At 33.1% G+C, this 12700-nt stretch overlaps 1 protein-coding gene and 1 pseudogene across 1 annotated transcript; both read right to left on the bottom strand.

The window, feature by feature from the left end:
- Positions 1-421: 421 nt before the first annotated feature.
- Positions 422-733, bottom strand: LOC144558055 (non-specific lipid-transfer protein 1 pseudogene; annotated as a pseudogene).
- A 4352-nt stretch (positions 734-5085) lies between these two features.
- On the bottom strand, positions 5086-6959 carry LOC144558585 (myosin heavy chain-like protein). The gene is made up of 2 exons (XM_078307429.1): positions 6805-6959; positions 5086-6093 (listed from the first exon to the last, which is right to left on the bottom strand). The coding sequence occupies exons 1-2, from the start codon at positions 6920-6922 to the stop codon at positions 5120-5122; spliced, it is 1092 nt and encodes a 363-aa protein (XP_078163555.1). The 5' UTR covers positions 6923-6959; the 3' UTR covers positions 5086-5119.
- Positions 6960-12700: the final 5741 nt, after the last annotated feature.

The raw sequence follows: 12700 nt of genomic DNA on the forward strand, positions 1-12700 counted from the left end.
GTTTCTACAATACATATATTTACACAGTTGTCAATTGCCAAATTTTAGTTCAATTTGGATTGCTAGTGAACATATTGACAACAAATTAGTATTCCATTAATTAAAATGACCACAATTTTCTTTTTGTTTCAATATGTAGGACTTCAACGGCTCATCATCAGTCTAACATTATAATTGGTTCATTTGTTTTATATACACTAAATTTCAGAATTACAACTTGAAATCTTGGGCATATGTTTAATATGGAGATTATATGTTGAACAGTTCGGATTGTCTGTTTGAATTTTAAAATTGCAAAAATAACTTGTACAAATATGGTGTCAAGATGTGTCACCATAAAATAGTGTAATTGGATCCCTCCTCTATATATATATCAATTAAAAAGACATAATAATACCAGGATGTACAAACAAAGCAAAACTTACCCATCACAGTGATCAAGATACTTAACATAGGGCAGATTTGCGCCGCATTTACTGGGGAGGGAGTCTACAAGACTATTTCTGATACCGTGCAAGTGCTGCACTCTCTCCCTCAAGCAGTCACATGCCACGCGCCTGTCACTGGAGCTGGCTGCAAGCTTCTCCAGGTGACGAACGCCATTACAACATGCGCGAGACGGAGCCGCATGGCGCCCTGCCAAGTACCAGATGCAGTCGCTCAGGTTCAAATCGATGTCACCACATGACATAGCACCTGTTGTCTTGAATGTCATCATGCAAACAATGGCCATACCCAAGAGTAAGGTGAAAAACCCAACTACACGTTTCATTTTTTTTTTAGTTTATTTCTTAAGTGGATGTTTTTTTAAGTGAAACATTGTACAAGGATTGTTGACAGTATATATAGGGCTTTTCTTTTTGTGCTTTACAGCCCATAGCCATTAGGAGTTTGTTAGCAGGGAAGAAAACATATTAGTCTTTTGTTGGGATTTGTAGAAAAGACGAGGTGGGTTGTGGAAAGTTCAGACGTGGCTTTGAAGAGAGGTGCCACAGGGTGTTTTGGGCTATAAGATGAAGTGGGCTGATGGCACAACAGATTTGTTGTTATATATGCTCAGCTGTGTTTTGTTTCAAACAGTTGCTCATGTCATGGGTTGTGTACTTGTGTGGAAAAAAAACGTGCCGTGCTGTGACTAAGTGAACAGTGATCTGTGCTGTGACTAAAATGTCAAGGAATGGTTATGACACGCGAGTCACGGCGTGACTCGCGTGCCGTTACTATTCACGTGCCGTGTTCAAACGTGTCTGATTACGTTTCTCACGTTTAACTATTTTTCATAATTTAAGCTAGTTTATTCATGATTCACCATTTGATGGTCCTAATTATACGTGACTCACATGATTACGTGCCGTGCCTGGATCTTTTGCGTGCCGTGCCGTAACCAAAATGTCAAGAGGTGATCACGGCACGCGACATGCGAGTCACGGCGGGGGTCCATAGGTTTGGTGTTACGCTGAGCTGCTGGTTTTTGTTAAATTAAATTTTGTGTGCTCATGGGAGTCCGTATCTCTCAGCTGAAAACACCTGTATGCACATTTTGATTGTCCATATGCATTTCTAGCCAGTTGATCAAACTTTCACTTTATTTCCCTGATCAGTCGATTAAACAATTATTTGTAGATCAAATTTTACATTTTTATATTTTTTATTATCTTTTTCAAATAAGTAAAAAACCATTACTTTAAATTTATCTAAAATCTTTAGATCAAGTAATTGTCATATCAAATCTTAATTTGTTCTCAGTACCATGGCCTCACTTAATATCAAATTATTCTGTACATGTTGTTCTGTAATAAATATATAGTTATGAAAGTTAATTATGCTGCACTTAGTTTAAATATAATTATGGTAATTTTGATTAAGTTTATTTTATTAAGTTAATAAAATCTGTATTTACCGCATAAAAGAAATTTTAATAAGAAATGTAGGAATAAAAAAATCTAGCAAAGTTTCCAACATGCCATTGTCAGAACTCAGAAGTGATATATATTATAGTTGTAGAATTTACAGACACACCTTAGTACTTTACACATGCTAAGAAATTACTTTTAACCCTCAATAAATTACAACGGAAGTGTGAAAGAAGGTCTATTGGTCTAACCAAAAAAGAAGATAAAAAAGTGGAGAACTGAGAAGGCTTTCCCTGCGAAAAAGAATCTAGCTTCATCGAACAACTATAAAGAGAGCATAAGGCCAACAAAATTTACCAGCCCAGTACTGCAAACTCCTAATTTTAATTTTATTGTTGTTGATGTTGAAAAACCTCCAAATTTTAATGCACTAGCAAGAAATTTTGAGCTCACAGCTTATATATGAAGTTGTACTAACAATACAAACTGATATGCTTCTCCAGATTAGCCATTAATGTTGGTACAACTTCATATATATTAACCTACGCGTAGGTTTCAATCTTGGCAGATGGATGTCTGGGCCGGGCCAAATCTTATGTATTTTTTTTCAATTTTATTTTAAGAACGTCCGACTGGACTTCTCAAATTCTAAATTTTTGGGTCATATGAAGCACACAAAACACAATTTATGAAGAGAGGATTCAAATGCCTCTATTTTTTGTGCCTTCATCTTGTTTCTATTTTTTAAAATTTTAATAACTCAAAATTGAAACGATACAGTTAATAACTCAAAATTTAAAATTTAATAGTCAAAATGAAATCGTTTGATGTGATATATGTTATTTTATCATAAATTTATTTTTTACATTTTAATTTTATGCTTATGTGAATCAATAAGTTAAAAAATTAACGTTTAGAAATTATTCACATTAGTATGTTTTTTACAAGCTCTTGATGAGAACCAAAATAAAATTGAAATGTCATAATTTTTTATACGTGCATAGATAAAATGATGTAGATCATATCCAACAATTTTATTTTGACTTTTAAGTTTTAAAATTTTGAATTATTAAAGTTTTTAAAAATGAAGACATGGTGAAGGTACAAAAAATAGAGGCATTTGAACCCTTCTCATTTATGATTTAGGCTTTCCTCTAACCAGTGATGACATATGTTCTCGAATTGGAAGAAAGCCGAAGCCACATATTGTGGTTTTTTGTGCTATATTTGAGCAGCAGTTTTAAATCCAATGGTCCTCGTTTTTCTGTTTTAAAAGAATAATTAAAAAAAATATGGAAATAAGAAAAAAACTTAGAAAATCGTAAACTGAGTTGGAGATTTATATAATATTAAAAAGATTTGGAGTCATGCTAAGATTTAGCTTGTCTCATAAGACATAAATCACTAAATGATAATTTTCTATCTATTTAAAAAAATTTAAAATTTAAAATTCCGTCTTCAAATATATTTTCAATGAATATTATATTGAGAAGTTCAGATAAACTATTTGAACTTTAAAAACAAAAAATAAATTCACCGATTTACAAATGCTTTTTTTTTTGGTTCTTACATGGCCCGTAGGCCTTACAAATGCATTACAAACCACCATAGCCTAACTAAAATATAAAATTATACTTTTAGCATGTTAATTTGTGCATATTTTTTTTATGATTGGCGGCAAAACAGATATATTGATAAGAAAATTAATAATTACACAAATGAGAGTTTAGAATTTTAAACTACCAAAACCGGCTCCCACATAACTATACAATGGAGCCGCCTCAGTTTTATACTGTGTATGTTTCTTTGTGCATGCTTAATTATTATCTTTTCTAACCTGTGTAAGTTTGCCATTGGTAAATTAAATACATTGCAGCGATATCTATTTTCATGCAAACTGACTTATTTACTTGAATTAACACAAATAATATAATTGTATTTGACTATTTGTAACTGATAATTAATGTTAAGGCAATATTAATTAATAAGCCACATCATAGGGTAAGCATTGCATGCGACTGCAATTTTACATATATTAGCTAGCTAAATCTAGTGTATTAATGGCCGGGCGGGTACGGGTACCCCGGGTATACCTGGGCACGGGTACTAGGGTATACGGGTACAGGTATGTCGGGTATTTTTTTCAAAAACCATACCCCACCCGTCCTATACCCGTACCCGTGTACCCTTGACGGGTAGGGCAGTCCGGGTACGGGTAGGGCGGGTACGGGTATTTTTTTTTTTTTTGCTGTTTTTTTCTGGTTTTTTTGTTTTCGTTTTTTTTTTCCGTTTTTTTTCCTGTTATTTTTTTTTCTGTTATTTTTTTTTACTTTAAAACAATAAAATATAAATATAAATAAAAAAATAGAAATTAGAAAACAGAAATTAAAAAACAGAAATTAAAACAGAATTTTAAAAACAGAAATTACAAAACAGAAATTAAAAACAGAATTTTAAAAACAGAAATAAAAACAGAATTTTAAAAACAGAAATTAAAAAACAGAAATTAAAACACAGAAATTAAAAAACAGAAATAAAAACAGAATTTTAAAAACAGAAATTAAAAAACAGAAATAAAAACAGAATTTTAAAAACAGAAATTAAAAAACAGAATTTTAAAAACAGAAATTAAATTGAATTTGGGGGGAAATTTTGAATTTGGGGTTTGAATTATTGGGTCGGGTATAAGGGTACGGGTACGGGTAAGGGTAGACGGGTATCCGGGTAGGGTAAAGTCGGGTACGGGTAAGGTCGGGTACGGGTATGGTCGGGTAGGGTATGGTCGGGTATTTGTCCAAAAAAACCGATCCGGTCCTTTTTTTGCCCGTACCCGCGTACCCGAGTACCCGACCCATACCGGGCTCGGGCACGGGCGGGTAGGGTATACCCTTGTCTGGTATAATTAATACTCTAGCTAAATCTTATATACTGCAGTACTGTCAACAAATTAATAAACGTGAATATAAAAATCAAAATGAGGTTAAACTATTAATCCTCCCGACGAACTTTTCGCCATTCAAATACATATATATGAATTATGGAAATAAAATCAATCTTTTGAGTTCATATATATATATAAATATATATATATGATCCGATCATTTACTTCAGGCCAAAACAAAAAATTTCCTTCGACAGAATACCCTTCCAAGGAGAAAAATATATATATGCATCTTGCCTCCATTACCATTAATTAGCAACATTTTGCTTCATCAAGAGTTGGCCTGTTGGTTCATGCATGCATATATGCACTTGTAATTCCTTCCTCAATCAATGTTCTTCAGGGGACTGTCTCTGAGCCTGACCTGCCAACTAGTAAGATATCGCTCCACCTTTGCCAATATTTTCTTTAACTTCGCCAATTGAGGTATTTCTAATTCCTTTCCCCTCTCGGTGCGCACCTTACTCAGCATATCATTACATGTTTCCATCTCCAGTGCCAATCTTTTGTTAAGATCCAATCCCTCCTTCAGAGTCCCTAAGATAGCGCCGTACTCCTCCCTCGCCTTCTCTATTCTTTGCATCAATTCCTTGTTCCTCTGCACTAATTCCTCCGTCAGACCCTCCACTGTACCCTGACCTGATAGCTTGTTATAGAGCCGCTGATTCAGCGCTGACAGATACTTAACCGACTCATTCGCCTCCTCCAGCTGGCCTACTCTCCAACGGAGCTCTCTGGCAACTGATTCAGTGTCTTTGTAGATAGTCTTGCACACCTTCTCCGCACTGTCCCGTGCCACCACAGCAGCTGCTAGCTTGCGTTTCAGCAGGCTATTCTCTTGCACAATGGCATCATAGTTGTTAGAGATCATTTCTTGAAGTGGTGGCTTCACCGGCAATGATAAAGGAGGAGGAGCCCGTCGTGGTTTTGGGGAAATAGGAGGAGTCATGATTTTGTGTGGCTGTGAGGAGGGTGAACTTGGGGGAGTGATCAAGGAGAGACCATGTGGCTTTGCGGTTTGCTCTTTTGTAGAAGAAGGGTTTAGGGGTATTGGTTTTGTAACAGCAGCAGCTGAGGTATCAGAGGAGGCAGTTGCTAAGCTCGATGAGCAGCGACGTAGCTCGCCAGTCTGAGAATCTTTCTTGTCTGTAACATTGGATTCAAGGAGGCGAGATTTGATATCATCTACGATGTTTAGCATGGCCTCCAAACGTGCATCCCGCAAGTGCTCGTCGGCCTTGGTTACGTTTGCTTGTTCATGGACGAACTTGTATAGGAGCTTGATGTTTGTTACAACACCTGGAGGGAGAGAATTGCAACATAGTGCACCGGTACAGTGTTATTTATAACTCCTTAATTATTCTTAATTATGAAGAAAAAATTTCTTAATTATTTTCGATGACATCTTGTTTTTTTTTTTGAAACTCTGATAGTGGCTATCGATGGTACGATGACATCTTGTTTGACTTATGAAAATAAAACGAAATTTATGGTTTACACACTAATTTTGGGGGTTTGATAATTGCTATTAGTGTTTTGCTGCGATTGAATAATCAAATGACAAGATATACATTTTTTTTTCTCTTTTATAAACAGAGGAGGTGTTAACAGTCCCAAATATCCACCAACAAGAATACTGAATAAGTTACAATCCTGTTTTTTCATTCATAAGTGTAAATCTTTTACAAATTAAAATTTATACGTAATTCACGCTTATGATAAAATTTTATATATTATTTGCACCTAATTTTACACATGACTATTTTTTTTTATTATATCGCATTCTAGATGGTGGACAAACAGAAACGAAAATGCTCCCTACGACAAAAATAATTCCTCTTAAAAATATTCAATTCGTAATTCACATAATTGATTACTGCATCGTACAAAGTATAATTAAGAAGCAGAAAAAAATTATCCAATTCTATCATATTTGTCACATTATGATTGTCAAAGATTGTTGTGTGCTCACAATACAATACATTATGATTATCAATTGTTAAATTTTACCTTCAAGGTGAACATTTTTTCTCATCATCATCATAGGGGGGAGTTGATCTGGTGGTTTCTTGAACAAAATGGTCCAAGGATTCATTCTCTCTAGCATGATTTCAAGGGATTCTAACATCAAAGGAAAAGACAACAGAAAGATAATTAAATCGAAACAAAAGAGCTGATAAATTAAATAGATTCTTATCTCCTTTTTCTCTCGTCCTTGGAATCCCCTGTTTCTTTTAATTTGAAGTCCTATTTATTTTTTATTTCAGAAAAGTACCTTTATTCGCTCAGTCACAATTAAAATAGCCGCCAAGATACCAAAGGCTAAAAATAGGTTAGCAACTTTGCTGTGTTTCTCGTCATGCTTTTTTCTCGCAAATTGTTTGTTACACAAAATTGGTTCGTTGTACGTACACTCAATGACACAGTTGTATCAGATTGGTACCGTGGATGCTACTGAAGATTTTTGGAGAGTTCACCAGAAGTGGTCTCGGAGAAGGAGCATGGAGCTATGATGAGAAATTAATTTGTTTAGTTTGAGTTTTATAGTTTGATTCGTTGATACTATTGTTAGTTTGTATTAAATTAAATGTTTTTTTTTGCCGATATTCAGGGGAATTTTTGTTTGTTGAGTAAAATCTTCAGGGGAAATTTTGAATGGAATATGGAGGGAGTATTTTTTGATGCGACTATGCATAATCAAAGGACGGTTACATAAGCCAACTTCCTTTAGAAAAAAAATCCAACGTACTCCCCAAGGGCTTTGAAATAAAAAAAAAAAAAAAAAATCCAACGTACAACAATTCAAAGTTCAAACCAAACTTTACAAGTTTACCGTTGTTGTAATTATTTTACGTTTAAAATTAGTATAGGTGAACAGAATTGGTTTTTTTTTTTTTTTTTGAAAATCGAATAGTAGCTATCAGAGAAATATACAACCTAGTACCGGTACTGTACCTCCACACCGTACCAGCACCCATACAGCCCTCAAAATTAAAGCTGCCAAAAAAAAAAATTCAGAAAAACATCCCTAAACACATCTAATATTATATCTACCATATTTCATCATGTGCTGCTCTTCTGGCTCCTCCATCCACCGTCAGCTCCAAAAGGGGAAAAAACAGAAATTGCAAACACCCCTCCCCCCTAAAAACATCTAAAATCACATCAAACATATTTCAACCAAAATTTGTAGATATAATTGCTTTCTCCACATCTGCACAGCATGCATGGCTTGATTTGCCAGTACTATTGGGTCGACCTTCTCGTCATAAAAAATGAATCTGTTTCGGTTCCTCCATATATGCCAGCATCCTTCAAAGAAGAAAGAACCCCACATTTTGTAGGATACTCGGTTTTTGCATACTCTGCGTGAATTAGTGAGTGTATTATGAATTGTATCTCCACTATCCATAATTCTGAAACCGGCTTTGATAGAATTGGTTCGAAAACTTTTAGACTATGCTTCAAAAATTTCATGAGAGGAAAAAGAAAAAGGGGGGGGGGGGGGGGGGGGGACCGGAGGAAAGATGGATATTGTAGAGAGTTTATTGATCTTCTTTAAATTTCGATTTGAGAGTTACAAAATTTAAATAATTTTATTTAGATTTCACTTTCTTTTCTTTTTTTTTTCTTAAAATTTGATATTTTTAAAGTAATTAAGGGCCAAGCAGATCCGACCACCTCTTCGTCTCCTTATGTACCCTCTTCATAAGCACAAAATTAGACTATTTTCGACCAAATAATTAGTTGAACCGATGTCATATAATTATAAATGATTAACTAAATGGCAATTTACTGAATATGCATATACAAAAAGAATGATTGCTGCTATTTTAGTTGGTTCATAAGTGAAAATTTCCGTTACCTCTGTCATTTGCCTAAATCATTGCAAGCGCGAATCTTAAAGACGATAGAAACAGTCAAATTTAATATAACCTAAAAATTGTTACTATTTTATAAATTAAGTTCATTATTTCGGTTATTGTTGAAATTTTGTAAATATTTTCACATGATTCTTTACTTAAAATTTTAGGAGAACCTCGTGTATACCCTTCAAAACTTTAAAATTATGTACCACCTCTAAAATTCATGATATCATATTTACTCTTTTATATTTGAAAAACTAACAAATTTACTTAGTTTATTGCATTTTCTAATAATAATAATTTTAAATTTATAATATACTTAATTTATAAAAGATAAGAAAACATGTAACATGTTTAAGAGAAATGTCCTATCTTCTAATTAGCCAGTTGGGAGGACAATTGATTCATATTTTTACTTGTGACACACATAAAAACGTATGTTTAAATGTTGTATATGGGTCACAAGTAAGAAATAAATCATTTGCTCTTGAAATAAAACAAAATAGAAGACTGGACATTTTTTTACACATACTACATGTTTTTATTTTTTAATAAATGATAAAATAGGTATTTTATAAATTTAAAATGAATAGAAAATACAAAAAATAGATAAATTTGTGAGTTTTTGAAAATTAGAAAGGTAAATATCATATCATGAATTTTAGAGAGAAATACATAATTTTGTGATTTTTGAAGGGTATACATAAATTTCTCCCTAAAAACTAAATGAAAATATTATTGAAATAAAGAAATTAGTGAAAAAAAAGTGTCTTTTTCATCGATAAAAACTTGACAAATTAGGATAAAAAGGAGATAAAATGTGCTTTGAGATTATTTTTACAAAATTTCAAAGTATTATTCTCAATAGATTATTTTCAGCTAAACTATTGTAATATTGAATGCTAAGAGAAATTTTCTCTCTTAATATCGGTTTTACCCTTTCACACCTTCCCCCCTTATATCTGACTTATTAAAGAATGCTAATAACGAAAATTAATCCTTTCAATTTTTCATATGACTCATTTAATAAAATTACTAATAAAAGAAGTTTGTCCTTCCAATTAGGAAAAATGCTAAGTATTAGCAACAATTTGTAAATAGTGTATTAATTTAATGTATGAAACTTATTTAATTTACCTTCAAGAAAAATAATATTAGTATTAGCCACCAAATATGAGCTTTAATCACCCTTTAATCAGCATCTTTATCTTGTTCTCTTGTTTGAAGTTTGAGCTTTTAAGTTTGCTTGCCTCGAATTTTAGCGTAGATTAAAATCACACAATTTGATTTTGTGCTGAGTTTCTCTCCGATTAATTCTATAATTTGATTTATTTTCATTTATGCATACAAGTTGAAGAATGATTTTTAATTTCAATGGAACAAATATATGGAGGAGAAAGGAGATATATGGAATCAGACAATGAATTATTTTCTCTTAGTGTTTCTAACATCGTTCATTAGAAAATTGACTTTTTGGTTCCTTAATGAACGGTGTTAGGAACCGAAAAGTGAGGAGGATAACTACGTGTTGATTAAGAGTGACTTAGCTACCCTGTAAATTAAAAATTAACACTTTAATCATTTATATTTTATAATTTTTTATTAGTATTTATATATTTTATTTCATTTATAAGCTAAAATTACACTACAACAACTTATTTAGAAGAGTAAAGCTAGCTAGGATGTGATGTGCTCACCAAGAGAGTTTGGTGAGCACAACTCCAAAAGTTCATTGGATCGACTTCAAATGCCGAATCCAAACCGTTGAAATTCATGTGCTTCATGAGTGATGCATGTGCATGCAAAATTTTGAAAGCTTCGAGTTCATTTGCTACACGGTCAAGCGGTTAAAGAAATGAACATTTTATTAAGTTAATTTATAAGTTGTTTTATATAGTCAATTTTTATTATTTTTTTGACCGCTTGACCGTGTAGCAAATAAACTCAAAACTTTCAAAATTTTGCATGCACATGCATCACTCATGAAGCACGTGGATTTCAACGGTTTAGATTTGACGTTTGAAGTCGATCCGATGAACTTTTAGAGTTGTACTCACCAAACTCTCTTAATGAGCACATCACACCCTAACTTTACTCTATTTAGAACTCCTAATCTCAATTTTCTAGTTTCATCTTAAAATATATCATGCACTGTAAAACTAATCATAAAGTCTATAATAATTATACTTTTAAACGTCCGTTATCACAAAGTATGTTCCGAATCCTAATTTTGAGGGTTTTTTATTTTATTTTTTATGTTTGTATGATTCCTTCCAAGATTAGTGGACAGATCAGCCACCTTCAAGACACACTCCATTACCTTTTGGCAAACATATGAAAAATTATAATATTTCAACTTCATTTTTAGTGAGATAAACATGAAAAATAACTTTCAGAAATAACTCCTAATTCTGATCAACTACATAAAAAAGGACAACTTCCGAAATGTGAGAATAACAATATGTAGCACTTTAAATGATTTAATTTTTCATATCTAAGTTCTAAATTTTGCTTCTAAATTTTGTTATGAAGAAAATGTTATATTTTTATATTGAGACAAATTAAAAAATTCAGCAAATTTTGAGTATAAATAAGTATATTTTAAAAAATATTAAAAACATGTACGGTTAACCACGCTCAAATTTTATAGAAAAATACAGAAAAGCTGTATCATTTTAAGAGTTTCGTTATTTCTTTAGATTTATTAAACACATATTTTTAAAATGAGAAAATAGAAATTCTGGGATCAATAAATAAAGAAAGACGGACGGATGCATATATTTATAATACAACATAAATAAATAAAAACTCTTGATTAATTATCCTTTTGAATTTGAGAGGGAAGACGTAGTTGAGACGATGAGGTACCAGTCTACCAGAGCCGAACGATACTTTTTCATGCTAGTAAAATACCCTCGTCCATGCTAGGAACCATACACCAGGTCCAGGTGTAGCGTATTCACTTATGGCTTTGCCGATTTTTTATTAATAGAAAATAAATTTAAAAAAATTTCGAAATAGGGAACCATTTTTATGTTTTTTCGAGATATAGGTAGACCGGGAATAGTTATCCCATCCAAGGGACGGGACTAATTATCCCATCCAGCTTATATCCGCTAATAACCCCACCCTTAATCAGCTTAGTGTTTAAAAAAATAAAAGAAGAAGAAGCGGACGGTATAATTAAGAATAAGATCTCCTGCCCCCAGAGTCACTGCGGGGTGGGCCCGATTACTGTTAAAGGGTTTAGGGTTAAAGTGGTTTTGGGTTTAGGGTTATATGGGGACTCACTCTGCAGTGACTCTGGGGGTAGGAATTTTCTGCTCCCAGGGGACGATTCGGTTCTGTATAATTAGACCCGTCTGGTATTTTTTTTTTCTTTTGTCAAAAGCAAATCCTGAGTATATTTTACATACACCCTGAGCAGGTTGTCCCTTAAAAAACCCACCAGTCACTGGTCAACAAGTACATGCACCTCATTGACCTTTACATAAAGGATTACAACATACATCATAGTCCAGGTTCTTTCAAGCAAAAAAAAAAAAAAAAGCTAACGGTATAATCAGGTTCTTTCTAGCATACATCATAGTTCATGTGTCCCGGACAGATCTGATTATACCGTCTGGCTTTTTTTTTTAACACTAAACTGATTAAGGGTTATTAGCGGGATATAAGCCGGACGGGATAATTAGTCCCGTTCAAAGGATCTGGATATATAATCCCGATCTACCTATATTTCAAAAAACTGCAGAAACGATCCGCTATTTTGATATTTTTTTAATTTATTTTCTATTAATAAAAAAATCGGGTAGCAAGCGGAATTCAAATTATAATTCAAATTTTGAGTTTTGATCCGGACCGTCAGATATCTTTTGTAAGAATATTAAAGGAGATCCGTGCATTCCACCTCGGACCGTATTGATCCGGATTATGATCGGACAGTCCGGATCTAATCTCAAAATTGGAGTTACTTTAGAGTATCCGGACACACCTATTAATTGGGCCAAATAGGCATGCGGTCAAAAAATTTCCTTCGTCAA

The sequence above is a fragment of the Carex rostrata genome, chromosome 8 (assembly GCF_964058835.1).
Source record: "Carex rostrata chromosome 8, lpCarRost1.2, whole genome shotgun sequence".
NCBI lineage: Eukaryota > Viridiplantae > Streptophyta > Magnoliopsida > Poales > Cyperaceae > Carex > Carex rostrata.